General features: G+C 39.6%; 1 protein-coding gene across 35 annotated transcripts in view; it reads left to right on the top strand.

The window, feature by feature from the left end:
• LOC105496856 (SEC31 homolog A, COPII coat complex component) overlaps positions 1–21644 on the top strand; it is an 82106-nt gene that overhangs the window by 23969 nt on the left and 36493 nt on the right. For 14 of the 35 annotated variants that reach the window (XM_071093590.1, XM_011767485.2, XM_071093577.1 and 11 more), the window contains 10 exons: positions 6667–6828; positions 7025–7177; positions 9321–9557; positions 10511–10585; positions 11305–11343; positions 12472–12549; positions 16384–16459; positions 17026–17204; positions 19155–19281; positions 20740–20885. In XM_071093590.1, the coding sequence (XP_070949691.1) occupies positions 6667–6828; positions 7025–7177; positions 9321–9557; positions 10511–10585; positions 11305–11343; positions 12472–12549; positions 16384–16459; positions 17026–17204; positions 19155–19281; positions 20740–20885 (1272 nt within the window). The remainder of the gene's footprint in view (positions 1–6666; positions 6829–7024; positions 7178–9320; positions 9558–10510; positions 10586–11304; positions 11344–12471; positions 12550–16383; positions 16460–17025; positions 17205–19154; positions 19282–20739; positions 20886–21644) is intronic. The other 21 variants (XM_024797608.2, XM_071093588.1, XM_071093582.1 and 18 more) reach the window with 3 other exon arrangements.

Genomic DNA, 21644 nt, shown 5'->3' with positions numbered 1-21644 from the left:
TGGGAGGCCAAGGCTGGCTGGTGAAACCCCATCTCCATAACAAATACAAAAATTAGCTGGCTGTGGTGGCGTGTTCTGTAGTCCCAGCCACTCGGGAGGCTGAGGTGGGAGGATCGCTTGAGCCCAGGAGGTCAAGACTCCTGTGAGCTGTGATTGTGCCACTGCACTCCAGCCTAGTCATCAGTGTGAGACCCTGTCTCAAAAATAAAAAAAAGAAAAAGGAAAAAAAAAAGTCACATGAAACCAGAGTTAAGTTCATTTGACTTATCGTAAAGTCCTAAGGTGTTGCTTCTATGAATAGCAGTTAACCACCTTACTAACTTTGAGTTCACAACAGGCATTACATTGTAAAGCTTTCGTATAAGCCATTTTCTATTTATTTATTTTTTTATTACTATTACTATTTTTTTGTCAGAGTCTTGCTCTGTTTCCCAATGCAGTGGCACCATGACAGCTCACTGAAACCTTGACCTCCCAGGCTCAGTCAGTCCTCCCACAGCGTCCCAGATGGCAGGGACTACAGGCATGCACCACCATGCCTGGCCAATTTTGTGTATGTTTTTGTAGAGATGGGGTTTCGCCATGTTCCCCATGCTGGTCTTGAACTCCTGGGCTCAAGCGGTCTGCCCACCTCAGCCTCCCAAAGTGCTAGGATTATAGGCGTGAACCACCACGCCCGGCCTCATATAGGTCATTTTCTATAGTTCTTTCTCTGTCATTTTCTTTCTAAAGGAAGCTGATAATGCCGAATTCTGTTAGGATTCTGCAGTGATAGGAAGGGTGTGTACAGTACATGTTTTCTCTCATGATTAAAAGTCAAATTTCTTAGTGAATTCTTCCTTCTCAAGATTGATTTTAAAATTTGATCCTCAAGTAACCTAAATATGGTTGTTGTTTGGGTCTTACCAGACAAAAACAATTGGACAGGACATCACTAATCTTTTAGAGTTTAAAAAGTTGGCTCTAGGTCGGGTGCGGTGGCTCGCGCCTGTAATCCCAGCACTTTGGGAGACCAAGGTGGGCGGATCACTTGAGGTCAGCAGTTCAAGACAAGCCTGGCCAACGTGGTGAAACCCTGTGTCTGTTAAAAATAAAAAAGTTGGCCGGGCATGATGGCGGGTGCCTGTAATCCCAGCTACTTGGGAGGCTGAGGCAGGAGAATTGCTTGAGCCCAGGAGGTGGAGGTTGCAGTGAGCTGAGGTCGCTGCCACTGCCCTCCAGCCTGGGCAACAGAGCGAGACCCTGTTGCAAAAAATAAAAAAGGTGACTCTAATAGAGTGTGCTGGTTTTTCAAATGCATCCACTATTTTGAACACAAGAACCTCAGTTTTTAAAATGTGTTTATTCAAATCCGATTGAAATTTTAAGTCACATTCCTGTTAATCAGAATAGGTCATCATAATGAATCATTCTTGTACTTTAAAAAATCTTAGTATTCTTTTTCCTGGCTACAGATACTTTCTACAAAAAATTGTTCAATTTAGCTATACTTGTTGACCACGTTCATTCAGGTGTTTTGGTTACGAAGTGGCCATACTGAAGGGGTGGCCTGCCCCTCCACACCTGTGGGCGTTTCCCGTTAGGTGGAACGAGAGACTTGAGAAAAGAAATGAGACACAGAGACAAAGTATAGAGAAAGAAAAAGTGGACCCAGGGGACCGGCGCTCAGCATACAGAGGACCCATGCAGGCACCGGTCTCTGAGTTCCCTCAGTATTTATTAATCATTATCTTTACCATCTTAGAAAAAGGGAAGTGACAGGATAATAGGATCATGGTAGAGAGAAGGTCAGCAGTAAGACATATGAACAAAGATCTCTATGACATGAATAAGTTTAAGGAAAAGTGCTGTGCCTTGATATGCATATGCAAACATCTCCATAAACTTTTTTAGTGCATAAAGAGCAGCATTGCCGCTAGCACGGCCCACTTTCCCCCCAAGGCGGTTTTCTCCTTTCTCAGTAAACAGAACACACAATCGGGTTTTACACTGAGATGTTCCATTGCCCAGGGACGGGCAGGAGATAGATGCTTTTCTCTGTCTCAACTGCCGAGAGGCCTTCTTTCCTCTTATACTAGTCCTCCTCAGCACAGACCCTTCACGGGTGTCAGTCTGGGGGACGATCAGGTCTTTCCCTTCCCACGAGGCCATATTTCAGACTATCACATGGGGAGAAACCTTGGACAATACCTAGCTTTCCTAGGCAGAGGTCCCTGCGACCTTTGGCAGTGTACGTGTCCCTGGGTACTTGAGATTAAGAGAATGGTGATGACTTTTCACAAGCACACTGCCTTCAGGCACTTGTTTAACAAAGCACACCCTGCACAGCCCAAAATCCGTTAAACCTTAAGTCACCACAGCACGTGTCTCTTGCAAGGAAAAGGTTGGGGGTAGGGTCACAGATTAACAGCATCTCAAATACTGAACAAAATGGAGTCTCTTATGTCTACTTCTTTCTATATAGACACAGTAACAGTCTGATCTCTTTCTTTTCCCCACATTTCCCCCTTTTCTTTTCAACAAAACCACCATTGTCATCATGGCTCGTTCTCGATGGTCGCTGTCTCTTTGGAACTGTTGGGTATACCGGCAGACTAACAGCAAACAGAACAGGCATACAAGGATTCATACGAAATTTACAATAGTCATACTTCAGATGGTTTTAACCGAAGTGACAGGGTTAGATTTGCAAGGCCATCAGCACCTCCTGCAGTTGCCTCAGTTTCTGGTACCAACACAAGAGATCACATACTTCACAAAGTCATAAAATATCACAAAGCAAGTGGAGGCAGGATGAGATCACTGACCACAGGATGGCGTTAAAATTAAAATTAAAATTGCATTGTCATTGATAACATCTTACCAGGAAACAGGGTTTGAGAACAGACAACCTGTCTGACCAAACTTTATTAGGTGGGAATTTTCTCATCCTAATAAGCCTGGGAGTGCTACAGGAGACTAGGGCTTATTTCATCCCTTGGGCTTTGACCTTAAAAGACAGCACGCCTTGAGGGGGTCGTTTATAGGTCTACCCTCAGAGCTGCACTCTTTTTCTCAGGGATGTTCCTTGCTGAGAAAAAGAATTCAGCGATATTTCTCCTATTTGCTTTTAAAAAGAGGAGAAATATGGCTCTGTTCCATCCGGCTCGCCGGCGGCCAGTTCAAGGTTACCTCCCTTGTTCTCTGAACATCGCTGTTATCCTGTTCTTTTTTCAAGATGCCCAGATTTCCTATTGTTCAAACACACATGCTCTACAAACAATTTTTGCAGTTTACACAATCATCACAGGGTCCTGAGGTGACATACATCCTCCTCAGTTTACAAAGAAGATGATGGGATTAAGAGATTAAAGAAAGACATAGGAAATTATAAAAGCATTAATTTGGGGAACTAATAAGTGTCCTTGAAATCTTCACATTTTATGTTTTTCTGCCGTGGCTTCAGCTGGTCCCTTCGTTCAGGGTCCCTGACTTCCTGCACATCTTTTCTTCTGATATCACCACCTTGTTCATCTTGCGAGTGAATGGTGCTCGATTGCGGTGTTTCCGTCTCCGTGGAGGCACTTTTCTTTCCATCTCCGATGGGTTCATTGTAGAACTTCAAATGTTTAGTGGGTTTCCAAACAGGAAGCTGATTTTCTCCTGGTGAAACACAAGCAAAACCTCTTCCCTAGGTTATCACCTTCCCTATTTCCCATGTCTTATTTTTGTTATCTTTCCACCAAATCAGTTTTCCTTCATGTGGGCTGTTCTTTTTGCCAGTAAGATGTTGTTCAGCAGAAGTAGTAGTCTGATTTCTATAAATGTTTAAAAAATTTAAAGTATAGAGTGCTAGATTAAGTTGCATCTGAGGAGTGGTACACTCCTTACTGTCTCCCCCTTCTTTTTGTTTAATTAACTGAGTTTTGAGTGTTCTATTAGTTCTTTCAACTATGGCCTGCCCTTGGGAATTAGAAGGAATTCCTGTTGTGTGTGTAATTTTCCACTGATTTAAGAATTTTTGGACAGCTTTACTACAATATCCTGGTCCATTGTCAGTTTTAATTTTTTTTGGAACTCCCATTACAGCAAAACAAGATAATGAATGTTTTTTTTAACATGGGAAGTACTTTCTCCTGTCTGGCAGGTTGCCCATATGAAATGTGAATAAGTATCAACTGTTACATGAACATATGATAATTTTCCAAATAAGGTACATGTGTAACATCCATTTGCCATAATGCATTAGGACACAGACCTCTGGGATTAACTCCTGCCTCTTGAGTGGGCAGGTATAGTACTTTACACTGGGTTGTTGTACAATATCTTTTGCCTGTTTCCGTGTGATATCAAATTTGTTTTTTAACCCTGCTGCATTTACATGAGTCAAACCATGAAGTTCTTGTGCTTTTATGAATGCAGAGGATACCAGTAAGTCAACTTGTTCATTTGCTTTAGTTAAAGGTCCTGGTAAATTAGTGTATGCTCGAATATGAGTAATATAAAATAGGAAATTCCTTTTTCTTACAGTTTGTTGTAATAAATTGAACAGCTGGTTTAACTGATCATCCATGCTGTATTTAATTAGAGCTGTCTCAGCATCCCTTGTAGCCTGTACTACATATGCAGAATCTGATACAATATTAACAGGTTGATTAAAATCTTGTAACACTTAATGACTGCAACCAACTCTGCCCTTTGAGCCGATTGATACTGAGTTTTGAGCAGCATCTTGAAGCCTTGCTACAAAATCAGGGTAAGGCTCTTTAGAGCCTTGTCTTATTGTATTGAAGGAGGGGCAGGCGGTTTCTGGGTCTTGGATTTTCTCCCAGGCCCTAAGGCAGATAGCCCTAATTTGCTCAATGGCCTCATTTTGCATTATTACTTGTTGACTAGCAGTGCTCCAATTTTGACCTGTTCCTAATAGTTGATCTACCTCTATGTTAATTGGAAGATTGGCAGTCCTATGTCTTCGGACCTGTTCTTGTGCCCCATCAATCCACCAACTCTTAAATTGTAAAAAATGAGAGGGTGAGAGTGATGATTTTGCCAGAATCTCCCAATCATAAGGAATGAGTCTATGTCCATGAGCAATGGAATCTAATAATGTTCTCACGTAAGGAGAGTTGGGTCCATACTGTTTTACTCCCTCTTTCATTCCTTTTAGCATTTTTATAGAGAAGGACTCATATCTGGCTTCAGCTACGAGAGGCTCTCCCTCTTGGGCCCCTGCTCCAGATGGTCTTGATTCTAATATTACTGGGAATTGCCACACTTCAATATCTCCTTGTTTTCTTGCCTCATCAATAATTTTATGTAATGCACTACCCTGTCCACTAGGTGGTGCTGTAGGATTAAGTTTCATGGTGGGCGGCTGAGGCTATAGCGCCCTGCCCTGTGGCGCTGGAAACATTCCTGGCTGTCCGTACGGATTTTCTGGGGGCAGCCGATACTGAAGTTTGGCTGGCGGCCAGTATTGATAGGCTACTGGTGGCTGGGTCTTACTTTCTATCGGCTGATATTGTGGACACTGTATTTGGATTGGCATTGCCATAACAGAGACTCTATCTTTTTCTATTTGATCTTCTTTTGGAGTTTGTACTTGTTTAACCTGCATTTGAGGTTGTAAAGTTACAGGCATCTGAGCTGCTGTAAGAGGAGTTGGCCACTGTGGTTTAGACTCTGATGGCTCTGCTAGTTCTGGACCTTTTTCTTCTAACTTTAACATTTCAGGATATATCACCTCCTGTAATTGATTATCGTCAACATTTTGCATTGACCGAGCCATTACCGGAACTTTCTGTTCCTTTCCGGGATTCTATCCCTGCCTCTTTGACAATCTACTGCACAGCTTTCAGGGACATAAGAAACTGAAACGCTATCTTCTTCTGTTTGAAACGGTTCTAAAGCTACTTTAATAATGACCCAATCATTCTATACTGTGAGTGGGATGATTTTACCTTCCCTGCTTGCTTGTTTTAATTCTTTGCCAATTTTTTCCCAGTCTTTTAGATCTAAAGTTCCCTGTTCCAGAAACCATGGGCAAAACTGTTCTATTGTTTGGAATAGCGTAATTAGATTTTTGGTAGAGACTTTAATTCCCCCTCTTTTTAAGAGAATTTTAATAAAGCTGTGATAAGAGGCATATTTACTTTTAGTTTGCCCCATTGTTACCCTAGGTTCTTCCGAGCGCACAAGCTTACCGCAAGGCTGACTGTAGACATACTCGGGAGTCTCTTGTCGACTTGTCCTCAATGACCACGCTCGAGCGTACCTTCACCTTAGAGAAAAGCACCCACGTTGGGCACCAGATGAAGGGGTGGCCTGGTGCTCCACACCTGTGGGCGTTTCTTGTGAGGTGGAATGAGAGACTTGAGAAAAGAAATGAGACAAGGTGACAAAGTATAGAGAAAGAAAAAGTGGGCCCAGGGGACCGGCACTCAGCATACAGAGGACCCACGCCGGCACCGGTCTCTGAGTTCCCTCAGTATTTATTGAGTCACTACAGCACATGTCTCTTGCAAGGACAAGGTTGGGAGTAGGGTCACAGATTAACAGCATCTCAAATACAGAACAAAATGGAGTCTCATGTCTACTTCTTTCTATATAGACACAGTAACAGTCTGATCTCTCTTTTCCCCACACCACCATTTTCTGAGTGGTGTTGTTTGTTTTTTGTTGGCCCAGGTGTTATATGAACTTCCCACCAACACACAGTGGTGCTTCGATATTCAGTGGTGTCCCCGAAATCCTGCTGTCTTATCAGCTGCTTCGTTTGATGGGCGTATCAGTGTTTATTCTATCATGGGAGGAAGCACAGACGGTTTAAGACAGAAACAAGTTGACAAGGTAATAGGAAGTGTTAAAGTTTTCTATTATAATGCCTGAAAAAAGTACATGTTGTGTAATATTTTGAAATGACTTCACTGATTAACATTGCTGGTTAATTGGACAATTGTGATCAAAAATATTTTTGGATATGACTGGAAAAAAATGAAAGATAGTTTGTATATGGTCAGATTCTCATGTTATTAATCTTTTTTAGCTTTCATCATCTTTTGGGAATCTTGATCCCTTCGGCACAGGACAGCCCCTTCCTCCATTACAAATTCCACAGCAGACTGCTCAGCATAGTATAGTGCTGCCTCTGAAGAAGCCGCCCAAGTGGATTCGAAGGCCTGTTGGTGCTTCTTTTTCAGTAGGTGGATTTTGTTTTTATGGTCCATAGTCACAAAGGACTTTTTATACCAAAGTGTTATTACAGGATCACTCTGATGGAAGAAGTCGGGATTTAAGTTGGGATTTGAGATGTATTTGTGGGTATTTCATCATTCAAAATGATTTCTCTGAAAAACTGGAACCTACTCTTTTTTTTCCCTTTTTTAAAAACATGGTAAAATATACATAAAATTTATCATTTTATCCATTTTCAAATGTACAGTTCAATGGCATTAAGTACATTTACATTGTTGTTGTGTAGCCAACACTCTATGTTCCTCCCCCCACTTTTTTTTTTTAAATATTTTTTTATTTTAGACAGAGTCTTGCTCTGTTGCCCAGGGTGGAGTGCACTGGCGCAATCTCGGCTCACTGCAACCTCCGCCTCCTGTGTTCAAGCAGTTCTCCTGCCTCAGCCTCCTGAGTAGCTGGAATTACAGGTGCACGCCACCACACCTGGCTAATTTTTGTATTTTTAGTAGAGATGCGGTTTTACCATGTTGACTGGGGCTGGTCTCGAACTCCTGACCTCAGGTGATCCACCTGCCTCGGCCTCCCAAAGTGCTGGGATTACAGGCATGAGTCACTGTACCAGGCCCTCCTCCCTTTTTTTTAAATGTGTCTTCCTTCTCTCTCTCTCTCTCTCTCTCTCTCTCTCTCTCTCTGTCTCTCTAGCTCTTTCCCTCACTCCCTCCCTCCCTTCTTTTTTTCTTTTCTTTTCTCTTCTCTTCTCTTTTCTTTTCTTTTCTTTTCACAGGGAGTGTCCTCCCTCCTCTTCATCCTTTTAGCTTTCTTTTTTAATTGTCAGCTTTTTTTATTGTAAAAAATACGTAATATAAAATTTACTATCTTAACCATTTTAAATATACACTACAACCATTTTTAAATATATACTACAGTAGTGTTAACTATATACATGTTGTTGTGCAACAGATCTCTAGAACTTTTTCATCTTGCAAAACTGAAACTCTGTGCCCTTGAACAGCAGCTCCCCATTTCCTCTTTCCCTTGAATCCCTGGTAACCACATTCTACTTTGTTGCTAGGAGTTTTACTACTTTAAATTACTCATATAAATGGAATCATGCAGTACTTGTCTTTTTGTGGCTGGCTTATTTTACTTAGCTTAATGTCCTCAAGGTTTATTTGTGTTGTAGCATGACAGAATTTACTTCTTTTTACAGGCCAAATAATATTGCATTGTATATATATACCACATTTTTTTTATCCTTTCATTTGATGGTCATTTTGGTTGCTTCCATCTTTTGGCTATTGTGAATAAATGCTGTGGTGAACATGGGTTTGTAATTATCGTTTTGGGATCCTGTTTTCAGTTTTTTGAGACATATACCCAGAAGTGGGATTGCTGGATCGTACGATGGTTCTATTTTTAAGTTTTTGAAGAACCTCTATACCGTTACCATTTTACATTCTCACTAATAGTGCACAAGGGTTCTAGTTTCTCCACATCCTCTCTAGCACTTTTTGTTTGTTTCTTTCTTCCTTTTACATTGCTGACACTTTGCCTAATTCTTTCACACCAGACTTCTAATAGCTTGATTGCATATTTGTTGCTTGTCTTTTTCCTCTCTAATCTTTACTACATATTCCAAGATTAATCTTCCTAAAATAGACCTTCGAATATGTTTTATGTCACTCATAAGTCTGTTCTTTGGATCTGCTTAATCTTCTCATCATCCTATCTGGTCTTCTGTATCTGGGTGGATCACTTGAGGTTTGGAGTTCAAGACCAGCCTGGCCAACATGGTGAAACCCTGTCTACTAAAAATACAAAAATTAGCCAGGCGTGTGGCCGGCACCTGTAATCCCAGCTACTCAGGAGGCTGAGGCAGGAGAATCACTTGAACCCAGGAGGCAGAGGTTGTAGTGAGCCAACATCCCGCCTTTGCACTCCAGCCTGGGTGACTAAGAGTGAAACTCTGTCTCAAAAAAAAAAAAAGTACATTTCATCTAGAACAGAAATTGAAGTGATGTCAGACTGTGGCGCATGAGAGGTGGTATCAACTAATTTCATCCAGATTATCTGTTTAGGCCACTTTATAAGCACTGTTTTTGGCCATATCCTCGGGTTAACACTGAGTTTGTTCATTCTCTCTTTTATAGTTTGGAGGCAAACTGGTTACGTTTGAGAATGTTAGAATGCCTTCTCATCAGGGAGCTGAGCAGCAGCAGCAGCAGCACCATGTGTTCATTAGTCAGGTTGTAACAGAAAAGGAGTTCCTCAGCCGGTCAGACCAACTTCAGCAGGCTGTGCAGTCACAAGGATTTATCAATTATTGCCAAAAAAAAATTGATGCTTCTCAGACTGAATTTGAGAAAAATGTGTGGTCCTTTTTGAAGGTAAAGTTGCTATTTAAGGCTGTATTATTTCATTATCTGCAAATTTAACTGTTCCATTATATTCTAAATCTGTCTTCCTTTTAAAGAATTGAAAAAGTGTGATTTCAGCAATTCATCATGAAATTAAGAAGCCTTATAAAGAGCATACAACCTGTGTCCAGAGTTTTTCCTTCTCTACTTTGAAAAGTGTAATACGAAATACATTTTTAATAAGAAAACAAAAATAGATCTGTTTAGAGGAGAGAGACATAGTCAGCATACCTATGTTGAAGATTAGTACATAGAGTTTACTATAATGAAAACATAGAATATTTAATATCTATATTAGATCTAGTTAAGGAAAATGGAAAAAGGAAGAGGAATAGAGGAGAGAGGTTGGAGGCATTTTTCCTTTTACTTTAAGAGGAATTAGGATAGAGTAACAATTAGAATTTCCTTGTTGGTCATTTTGCCTGCACTGGAATGTCTATTTCTTTATACAGTACTGATTTTTCAAGTAAAGCAGTCTTGAATACGGTAGGTTAAAGTCTAAAATTAAATAATTTATATTTTGTAATAATTTTGGGAAATAATTTTAGGACATAGAATATTCCACATAGTTTGAGTTTTGTATCAATTTAACCTTTGAACATAAGTTTGTATTTAAAAAACTTACTGTTCAAAAGTAAACTTTATTCAACCAGGATAATTAATTACTAGTATATTTACTATTAAAAAATCACTTATTTTAAAAAAATGATTCTGGGCACATGTTCTCAGGACCTCCTGAGGCTGGGTCTCCAAACAAAAAAACCAAAAAACCCACTATTCTTTAGATTCGTTCTAACAATGAATCTTTAGAATGTAGACTTCAGATAATTTTAATAATTCTCTTTGGAATTTGATTCATTCTTATAAAAAGTTGGCCTTTAAATGTAGGTCTTTCTTTTAAGAATATGTCTTTTTTTTAAAAGGTGAACTTTGAGGATGATTCTCGTGGAAAATACCTTGAACTTCTAGGGTACAAGAAAGAAGATCTAGGAAAGAAGGTAAACTTTCGGGAAAGTTAGATGGCATGCTGTTTATGAATCACACTTTAAAAAAATAAAGTTTGACACAGATTATCTTAAATCACCCAATAAACATTTAATACTAATTTGTGTTTGGTTGCCAGCATTTTTTCTTTTTTCTTTTTTTATTCTCCATTATTACCCACAGTGGTTGCCAGAGTTTTGAATACATACTTGTATTAGCCTTTCATCATTCTTTGGAAATGACAAGAGTTTTCTGTAACATTGCAGGTTGTTGCATGTGTGATAGAGGTATACCGTGCACTGTAAGTGCATATTGAAGTTTAGTGCTCTTTTGATGTCCAGCAGAACTAAGATCACATCACAACCCCACTCCTTAGTGGCTGTGTCTTTGCTCACTCCTTTAGAGTTTTATATTTAACTTTATTCGTAGTCTAAACTTCTTGAGGCTGTAACTTTTTTAGGCTTGTAAGAGATTAATATATGAAAGTTATACTTGCATGCCTGATGGCAGAAAATGAGGAAATAGAATGATTGTCAGATTATTTCTAATCACTTCCGTGTGAAAGAAGCTAGAACCGTGGAGAACCAGTTATAGCTTTTATTGTTTTTTTTAAACATACTATTCCTATAAGAACTTTTGTGGATTTTCGCCAATGAGAAGCAAGAGGTGAACATTTGCTGGATGCTCTGAAATAGAATTCCATGTAGTAGGTGAGCTGTTATTTTTATTTCAGATTGCTTTGGCCTTGAACAAAGTGGATGGAGCCGATGTGGTAAGAAGGCCTTTAAAAATAGCTACCTTCTAAAACTTTGGCTAGGTCATAACAAAGAAGGAAATATCATTTAAGAAATTTGTGTTTTATGGTTCATAGTATAAAAATAAATGCTTATTCTAGATATTTTAATAAGTTAATAATTCTCATTTTAAAAATAGCATGAGCTAGGCCGGGCGCGGTGGCTCAAGCCTGTAATCCCAGCACTTTGGGAGGCCGAGACGGGCGGATCACGAGGTCAGGAGATCGAGACCATCCTGGCTAACACGGTGAAACCCCGTCTCTACTAAAAAATACAGAAAACTAGCCGGGCGCGGTGGCGGGCGCCTGTAGTCCCAACTACTCCGGAGGCTGAGGCAGGAGAATGGCGTGAACCCGGGAGGCGGAGCTTGCAGTGAGCTGAGATCTGGCCACTGCACTCCAGCCTGGGCGGCAGAGCGAGACTCCGTCTCAAAAAAAAAAAAAAAAAAAAAAAATAGCATGAGCTTAGCTGGTGGAGCATTCCTTTCTCTTGACATACATATTTGAATTTTGTAAAGGAGGAAAAACAGAATTAATGACTACTCAAATACTTAAAGTTTTTTTTGTTGTTGTTTTTTGTTTGTTTGTTTTTTTGCCGGGGAAAAAAAAATTGATGGGAAAGTGGGCTGGGTGCGGTGGCTCACGCCTGTAATCCCAGCACTTTGGGAGGCCGAGGAGGGCAGATCACAAGGTCAGGAGTTCAAGACCAGCCTGACCAACATGGTGAAATCCTGTCTTTACTAAAAATACAAAAATTAGCCGGATGTTGTAGCACATGCCTGTAATCCCAGCTACTTGGGAGGCTGAGGCAGGAGAATTGCTTGAACCGGGAGGCGGAGGTTGCAGTGAGCCGGGATCATGCCACTGACCTCCAGCCTGGGTGATAGAGTAAGACTGTCTCAAAAAAAAAGAATGGGAAAGTGTTAGCAGTAATAGTTCTTTACTTTTCCTCTAATGGTGATTCTCAAATAAATTTACTCACTGTTGCTTTTTATGATTAAACTAGCTCTGAATGTTGTTGGTTGGGTCTTTTGTCTTCCTGGTTCACTAACAGCCTTTTAATGCTACATTTTTCACCTTCCCCTGTAATTGTTTTGTGTACCAAAGGCTCTTAAAGACTCTGACCAAGTAGCACAGAGTGATGGGGAGGAGAGCCCTGCTGCTGAAGAGCAGCTCTTGGGAGAGGTACTTATTATTATTTTTTTTTCATATTATACTGGACAAATTTGTGATATTTGTGTATCTCACATTAAAATAAGAAAAATTTTCTTGACTACTTGTGGCAAAATTAAGTTGAAATAAATTGTTTTCTTTGAGATGTTTAGGATAGGAATCTATTTACCTATACTGATAAAAGTATTATCTCCAGACTCTTGTTCTCCAACCTTGTTTCTGGATTATATGGTTTAAAACTAACAGTTGATGTGAGATTAAGATAATTTGGTCAGATGACTATCAGGATGTCAAACTGAAAAGAGATTTTATTCAGAAATCCTCATTGTGTTGCATGTAAAGTTAATGTCTTTTTTTGGCCTATAATTTTGGGCCAACTATCAGTGGCATAGGCCTCTGAATTAGTACTGAACATGGAGTTGAAGTAAAGGATATTTCACTAAACTTACTGTCATGATTTTCAATAAATGTGTCCTTAGTTGATAATTTTTGTAAATAATTAAGAAGAGTCCTTGAACACAGAGTTACATCATTACTTTTTCCTTTTAATTTTCTGGGTGTTTTTTTTTAACCACTAATGAACAAATCTATAATTTACTTTTCTTGCTTTCTAATTTTATATCATCTTGGAAAATTAATCAACAAGTTCTTCTCATCTCATCTTTGGCTTTTTCATTGTTCTTTGCAATATCTTGACTATGGAATGTTTTGTATAATTTTTTACTAAGTTATAAAAATAATTCAGTAAATTTAGTCTATTACAAGATGATTGCAAAAATCATTCTCCTTAGAAGTGGATCTCCTAGAGTTTATTAACAAGAGAATAAAGAATGTGGATAAAATCTTACTAAAAATTTGAACTAGGCCAGGCATGATGTTTGCTTATGCCTGTAATCCCAGCACTTTGGGAGGCCAAGGTGGGAGGATCACTTGAGGCTAGGAATTCAAGACTAGCCTGGACAACATAGTGAGACCCCATCTCTAAAAAAACAAAAAAAAATTAACCCAGCAGGATGGCACATGCCTGTAGTCCTACCTATTTGGGAGGCTGAGGTAGGATCACTTGAACCAAGAGTTCATGGTTGGAGTGAGCTATGATCACACCATTGCATTCCAGCCTGGGTGACAGAGCAAGACCTTGTCTGATTTAAAAAAGAAAAGAACTAATTTTGAGAATATTTAAACAGAATTGTAAGATACATAGAGAAATGTACTTTCATTTATGTACCGCTAGACTATGTATTATCAAATAGAGGGTCATTTGGGAATGCACTCATGAATAATAGGTAAGGAAAATATGCATTTAATGAAATAGTAGTCATCAATGTGTACTTTGGTTCTTTGAAAAAAATGTGTTTAAGGAGATAAAATCTTCCCCTTTGTCTTGATGAGCTATTTGTTTCATAGTAGCTTACACATTGAAGGCACTCATTACCTAATAAATTGTGCATTTTTTGACCTTATATCTAGTTCAGAAGTGCATAAATAAGGATAAATCATTTCTAGAAAGCAAATTGGAGAAATAGTGACTTAAAAAAAAGAAAAATGGCCGGGCGCGGTGGCTCATGCCTGTAATCCCAGCACTTTGGGAGGCCAGGGCAGGTAGATCACGAGGTCAAGAGATTGAGACCATCCTGGCTAACACGGTGAAACCCCATCTCTACTGAAAATACAAAAAATTAACCAGGCGTGGTGGCGGGTCCCTACTCGGGAGGCTGAGGCAGGACAATGTCGTGAACCCGGGAGGGAGGTGGAGCTTGCAGTGAGCTGAGAATGCACCACTGCACTCCAGCCTGGGTGACAGAGTGAGACTCTGTCTCAAAAAAAAAGTATTTTTATGCAAGTTTGTTAGTGAATGTAATTAGATCAGTGTGTCTGATTTATTCCTTAATGTGAATAACTTAAATTCTTAATTTCTTGGAGTTTTTAAATTCCAAATGCTTCCCTTTAGTTGGGGAAAGGGAATTAGGGTTATAGATATTCTCCTGTAATAGTCAACATTAATAATTAAGTGTATTTGCAGATGGTGCAGTGCTGTACTCTGCATTAAAATTACCCAGTTGTAAAGTGCCACTGACTTTGAATACTAGATATTTACATTCAGATGTGTAGATAATATAGCACGGAAGATAGATATTTCATCTCATGTAAGAAAGCTGTGTTTTTCTTTAAAAATTTATCTCTAATCTCTGATATATTTTTGTCTTATTTTGAATTTTTATGCATGGGAGAGAAAGCGTTTAAAATTATTTGCCTGCAAAATGCTTCCATTATATTTTTTCTAAAGAAAGCATTGAGTTTATTTTTAATCAGTCTTGCAGGTAGTCTCAGAAATTATAACAGAACTGTGTTTATTTTTACCAGACTAGCCCACTGTTCCAGGTACGACTAATTTGAGTGAAAACGAAATGTATACTTGAATTTAAGTGTATTAATAAATAATATATTGCTTTTACGTTGTGGGTACCAAGTGATTTTTTATTCTTTTTTTTTTTTTATGATTCAGTTAAAACAAAAGCACCTTATAATCAAATGTAGTGGACAGGAATTCTTAGATGTGTAAAAGCAGGTTTGTTTTAAAATTTTAAAATAGTGTAGTTTTAAAATATATTTTCCAGCCTGGCATGGTGGCTCACGCCTGTAATCCCAGCACTTTGGGAGGCTGAGGAGGACAGATCACGAGTTCAGGAGATTGAGACCATCCTGGCTAACATGTTGAAACCCTGTCTCTACTAAAAATACAAAACTTAGCCGGGCATGGTGGCAGGCACCTATAGTCCCAGCTACTCAGGAGGCTGAGGCAGGAAAATGGCGTGAACCCAGGAGGCAGAGTTTGCAGTGAGCCGAGATCGCACCACTGCACTCCAGCCTGGGAGACAGAGCAAGACTCCCTCTCAAAAAATAAAATTAAATAAATAAAAATAAAAACATATTTTCCATATTTTGAGCCACTCATAGTTACCTAAGAAAACAAAGATTCTTCGGCTTCATTACTGAGATACCAGTAATGAATATGTACACGTTAGTTTGTTTAATAGTGTTCTTTTTTTTTTTTTTTTTTTGAGGCGGAGTCTTGCTCTGTCGCCAGGCTGATGTGCAGTGGCACAATCTCAGCTCACTGCAACCTCCACCTCCTGGGTTCAAGTGATTCTCCTGCCTCAGCCTCCCGAGTAGCTGGGGCTACAGGTGCACACCACCACCACCATCACCAGCTAATTTTTGTGTTTTTAGTAGAGATGGGGTTTCACCATGTTGGCCAGGATGGTCTCAATCTCCTGACCTCGTGATCTGCCCTCCTCGGCCTCCCAAAGTACTGGGATTACAGGCATGAGCCGCTGTTCCTGGTCAACTTTTTTTATTTTAGTAGAGATGGGATTTCACCATGTTGGCCAGGATGGTCTTGATCTCCTGACCTTGTGATCTGCCTGCCTCAGCCTCCCAAAATGCTGGGATTACAAGCACGCGCCACCATGCCCGGCTAGTTTTGTATTTTTAGTAGATACGGGGTTTCACCATGTTGGGCATGGCTGGTCCCGAGCTTCTGACCTCAAGTGACCTGCCTGCCTTGGCCTCCTGAAGTGCTGAGATTACAGATGTGAGCCACTGTGCCCAGCCTGCTTAACCAGTATTCTTCATGACCTTGGATTTTATTTATGATTATATAATGGGAGGTAATATTTAGGGAAGTCATAGATCTTAGTGTAAATTTGGATCTGAGAACTTTTCTGGAATAACTTGGTATGTCATCTAGTCTGTAGATGAAGAATCATGTGTAAATTTTTTTTTGTCAGTAAATCATTCCACAGTTTTATTCTGGCTAAATTGTTGCTTTTTTCATCTCTTTAGCACATTAAAGAGGAAAAAGAAGAATCTGAATTTCTACCCTCATCTGGAGGAACATTTAATATCTCTGTCAGTGGGGGTAAGTACTTGTTGGTTTTGATTTCTAATTTTTTTTAACCATTGGAAAACAAATAGTTCCTGCATTTAAGTTAAAATGCTTCAAGTCAGGTGCCATGGTGCATGCCTATAGTCCCAGCTACTTGGGAAGTTGAGGCAGGAAGATCGCTTGGGCCCAGGAGTTTGAGGCTATCCTGGACAATATAGTGAAACGCTATCTCAAAAAAAAAAAAAAAGTTTTGTCACAGGTGGTGCAGTGTGAGAAAGAACTCACTTTTCCTTTGGTACCGTATATGTAATCAGTGTCGTGGGAAGGCTGGTGTGTTCAGACACCTACGTGATCTTTGATACTCCAGTTAAAGCAGTCTGGAAAATGTATTATTTTATATTTATCTCAGCATATTTCTGTAGATCTTTTCCATAAATACCAATAGCTTGTGTTAGAAATTAATCCACTAGTAATCAGAAATTAGTGTTGTGGTCTCCATTCATGTATGTGTATAAAAATTGATAGATGTAGTACTTTGTTGTTGGTTTTGGTAACAAAAACTCAATATTTAACTTGGATGTATTATTTTCTTGTTGCAGACATTGATGGTTTAATTACTCAGGCTTTGCTAACAGGCAATTTTGAGAGTGCTGTTGACCTTTGTTTACATGATAACCGCATGGCCGATGCCATCATATTGGCCATAGCAGGTGGACAAGAACTCTTGGCTCGAACCCAGAAGAAATACTTCGCAAAATCCCAAAGCAAAATTACCAGGGTATGTTATTTTAAAAATAAGCAATAATGTATTTATCTTTCTAATTATAAAAACAATACACTGTTATTATAGATAACTGAAATGCAGAAAACAGCAAAGAATTTAAAAAACTCATTCATAATTCCTTGACCTGGAAATAGTTGTTGACAGTTTGGCATGATTATTCTAGTTTTGTTGTTTTGTTATATATTATTAATTTTAAAGATGGTGTCTTGCTCTGTCACCCAGGCTAGAGTCCGGTGGTGTGATCTTGACTCACTGCAGCCTCCACCTCCCAGGTTCAAGCAATTCTCCTGCCTCAGCCTCCCGAGCAGCTGGGATTACAGGCGCCCGCCACCACGCCTAGCTAATTTTTGTATTTTTAGTAGAGACAGGGTTTCACCATGTTGGCCAGGCTGGTCTTGAACTCCTGACCTCATGATCTGCCTGCCTCGGCCTCCCAAAGTGCTGGGATTACAGGCGTAAGCCACTGTGCCTGGCCCTATTAAAATTTTTAATTGTGGCCGGGCACGGTGGCTCATGCCTGTAATCCCAGCACTTTGGAAGGCCAAGGCAGGCAGATCATGAGGTCAGGAGTTCAAGACCAGCCTGGCCAACATGGTGAAACCCTGTCTCTACTAAAAATACAAAAATTAGCTAGGCTTGGTGGCGGGCGCCTGTAATCCAAGCTGCTAGGGAGGCTGAGGCAGGAGAATCACTTGAACTTGGGAGACAGAGGTTTCAGTGAGCTGAGATCACGCCATTGCACTCCAGCCCAGGCAACAGTGCAAGACTCCATCTCAAAAAAAAAAAAAAATTTTTTTTAATTTCTCTATAATATTTTATGGTAAGAAGATGTAATGTTTCCCTTATTTTGTTATGTTTAGGTAGTTTCCAGTATTTTCCAAATAGAAATAAACACCTTTGTTTATATAATGATAAACACCTTTGTTGTGCCTAAAGACTTGTACAAATTTCTGATTATTTAAATTGAACTGGAGTCATAGAAGAGGAATTTCTGGCACAGAGGGTCTAAATTTTTTTTTTAACTTTTATTTTAAGTTCAGAGGTACATGTGCAGGTTTGTTATCTAACAAACTTATGAGTTAACTTGTGTCATGGGGGTTTGTTGTACAGATTATTTCATCACCCAGGTATTAAGCCTGGGACCCATTAATTATTTTTTCTGATTCTGTCTCTCCTCCCACCCTCCAATAGGCCCCAGTGTGTGTTGTTCCCGTCCATGTGTTCACATGTTCTCATTATTTAGCTCTTACTTATAAGTGAGAACATGCGGTATTTGGTTTTCTGTTCCTGTGTTAGTTTGCTAAGGATAATGGCCTCCAGCTCCATCCATGTCCCTGCAAAGGACATGATCTCGTTGTTTTTTGTGGCTACTTGATGTTATTTCTACATCATAAAAAAAGTAATTTTTATGGAAATTAGTTTTCATAAAAGTTGTACCAGTATTGAGTCCCATCAGCCTCATCTCATGTCACTCTCTCCTCTGTTATCTTTTAGCCACAGTGGCTACATTGTAGTTCCTCCCTCACTCATTGCATGTTCCTTTCTCCCTGGAACTTTGCATCTGTTGTGCCCTTGGCCTAGAAGGCTTTTTCCTTTTTGATGAAGTTAATTCCTTCTTGTTCTTCAGATCGCGTTTCAAAAGTCTACATGCTTGGGCAGTTTTTCCTGATCCATCTGACCAGGTTACACCTTTCTATTAAAGGTTCTGATAGCATCTTACGTTTTTCCTTCTCAGCACTTTATGAAATATGTTGTCAGTTGTTTTTGTTGTTGCTGTTGTTTCTTGAGGAACAATAATATCATTATTATGTCATTTGATTCAAAAATATACTTCATTTTGCTACTACATTTGACATGAAATAGTTGACACGATTAATTAGCCAGAATTAATTTTTATTGCTATGTTAAAGACTTTTAGTTCTTCCTTTGTTTTCCTTTCTCAAGCTCATCACTGCAGTGGTAATGAAGAACTGGAAAGAGATTGTTGAGTCTTGTGATCTTAAAAATTGGAGAGAGGCTTTAGCTGCTGTGTTGACTTATGCGAAGCCAGATGAATTTTCAGCCCTTTGTGGTAAGAGATGTGCTTTATATTTAACTGCATTTACATATGTGGCAGAGTATATTGTAAATAAACTTAAATGACAAATTTTATTAGAGACGTTTTAAAATCTGCGAATCACAAAAAAGGAAAAGAAGTTCTCATTTCAGTGCCTTTCTCAGATTTATTAAATACATCTTCATACCTACTCTTTTTTTTTTTTTTAATATTTTAGTGATTTTGGTTTCAGACAGACTAGAGTTGGAATCTTGCCTCTGCTACTTAGTAGCTGTATGATCTATGAAAAATTACTTTCTAAGCCTCAGTTTATTCATCTGTAAAACAGACCATAAGTAGCTCTCACTTAATGTTAGCTATGGTAAAATTAATAATGATAATGTTAGAATAGAAATTACCATTATAGGCCGGGCACGGTGGCTCAAGCCTGTAATCCCAGCACTTTGGGAGGCCGAGACGGGCGGATCACGAGGTCAGGAGATCGAGACCATCCTGGCTAACCCGGTGAAACCCCGTCTCTAGTAAAAAATACAAAAAAATAGCCGGGCGAGGTGGCGGGTGCCTGTAGTCCCAGCTACTCGGGAGGCTGAGGCAGGAGAATGGCGTAAACCCGGGAGGCGGAGCTTGCAGTGAGCCGAGATCCGGCCACTGCACTCCAGTCTCGGCGACAGAGCAAGACTCCGTCTCAAAAAAAAAAAAAAAAAAAAAAGAAATTACCATTATAGGCCATGACTAAACTGGTGGCTGAGGAATAAATATTTGCAAGAAAAGCTTAAGGCTACTAGTATAAAAACAAATAGCCGTTTGCTACCTTGAAAGAATTATAAGAATATAAAAATTACAAGATACTAACTGCTTTTTTTGGAGACGGAGTTTTGCTCTTGTTGTCCAGGCTGGAGTGCAATGGAGCGATCTTGGCTCACTGCAGCCTCCCCTGGGTTCAAGTGATTCTCCTGCCTCAACCTCCCAAGTAGCTGGGATTATAGGCACACACCACCATGCCTGGCTAATTTTGCATTTTTCGTAGAGACAGGGTTTCACCATGTTGGCCAGGCTGGTCTTGAACTCCTGACCTCTGCTGATCTGCCCGTCTCGGCCTGCTACCACGCCCAGCCATAACTGCATTTTTATAAGTAATTTATACTAGACTTAGCTACCATTGATAAATCTATTCCAAATATGCCTCTAGGGTTTTTTTCTTCAAATATTGTTACCATTTATTGTTTTTCTAATTTAATAAAAATTAGTTGTACAGTTAGATAATAGTTTTGTAAAATCATTTATTATATACAATTTTTCACTCCCATTCATTTAACAAATGAATATTTACTGAGCATTTAGAGTGATTTTGTTTATGCTATTCATTGGTTATGAAGCATAATCCATGCTTCTGAAAATATTATTTAACTGCTCACAACCTCATATACAGATTACCTTGGGTATAATCTTATTTTATTTTCCTCTTACTTATAGATCTTTTGGGAACCAGGCTTGAAAATGAAGGAGATAGCCTCCTGCAGACTCAAGCATGTCTCTGCTATATTTGTGCAGGGAATGTAGAGAAATTAGTTGCATGTTGGACTAAAGCTCAAGATGGAAGCCACCCTTTGTCTCTTCAGGTAGTATCTTTGAAACAAAAGACACTTCCTTTTTAGTGTTGTCTTTCACCCTACTTATCATCAAGTTATAATCTGTAAGTTCATTTCTTCTGTACATTCAAGAACTTCTTTTGCTGTATAATTATATGCATTTATTACTATCTTTAAAGAAGCAAAGTTTGAGATGATAGGATAGGGAAATGGGGTTGCAGCTGTTGTAAAATCATGGTTGTGATTTGGGAGTTTATTGGGGGAAATAGGTGGCAGGAGGACTGAAAACAGCTCTCAGGTTTACCTCTTTTTCTGTGTGCTCCTCTGTCTGCTTCCAGTGGCTCTGTCTGCCATGAGCAAAGAAAGAAGCAATGTGGGTAAAGGAATAGGAGGCATCCCCAATACCAATAGAGAATCTTTATGGGTAAGGGAAAATGAAAGTGAGAGGTAAATGGAATCCCATGTAACAGAGGTCCCCAACCCCTAGGCCATAAACCAGTACCAGTATGTGGCCTCTTAGGAACCTGGACTCACAGCAAGAGGTGAGTGGTGGGTGAGCAGGCATTATTGCCTGAGCTCTGCCTCCTTTCACATCATTGGTGGCATTAGATTCTCATGGGAGCACGAACTCTGATGTAGTCTGTGCATGCGAGGGATCTAGGTTGTATCCTCATTATCAGAATCTAATACCTCATGGAACAGGCCAGGTGGAACAGTTTTATCCCGAAACCATCCCCCCTGCTGGCCTGTGGAAAAATTGTCTTCCACAAAACCGGTCCCTGGTGCCAA

The sequence above is a fragment of the Macaca nemestrina genome, chromosome 3, assembly GCF_043159975.1.
Source record: "Macaca nemestrina isolate mMacNem1 chromosome 3, mMacNem.hap1, whole genome shotgun sequence".
NCBI classification, from domain to species: Eukaryota; Metazoa; Chordata; class Mammalia; order Primates; family Cercopithecidae; genus Macaca; species Macaca nemestrina.
Note: the sequence above shows the minus strand (reverse complement) of the source record. Positions and strands in the feature narration are given on the sequence as shown.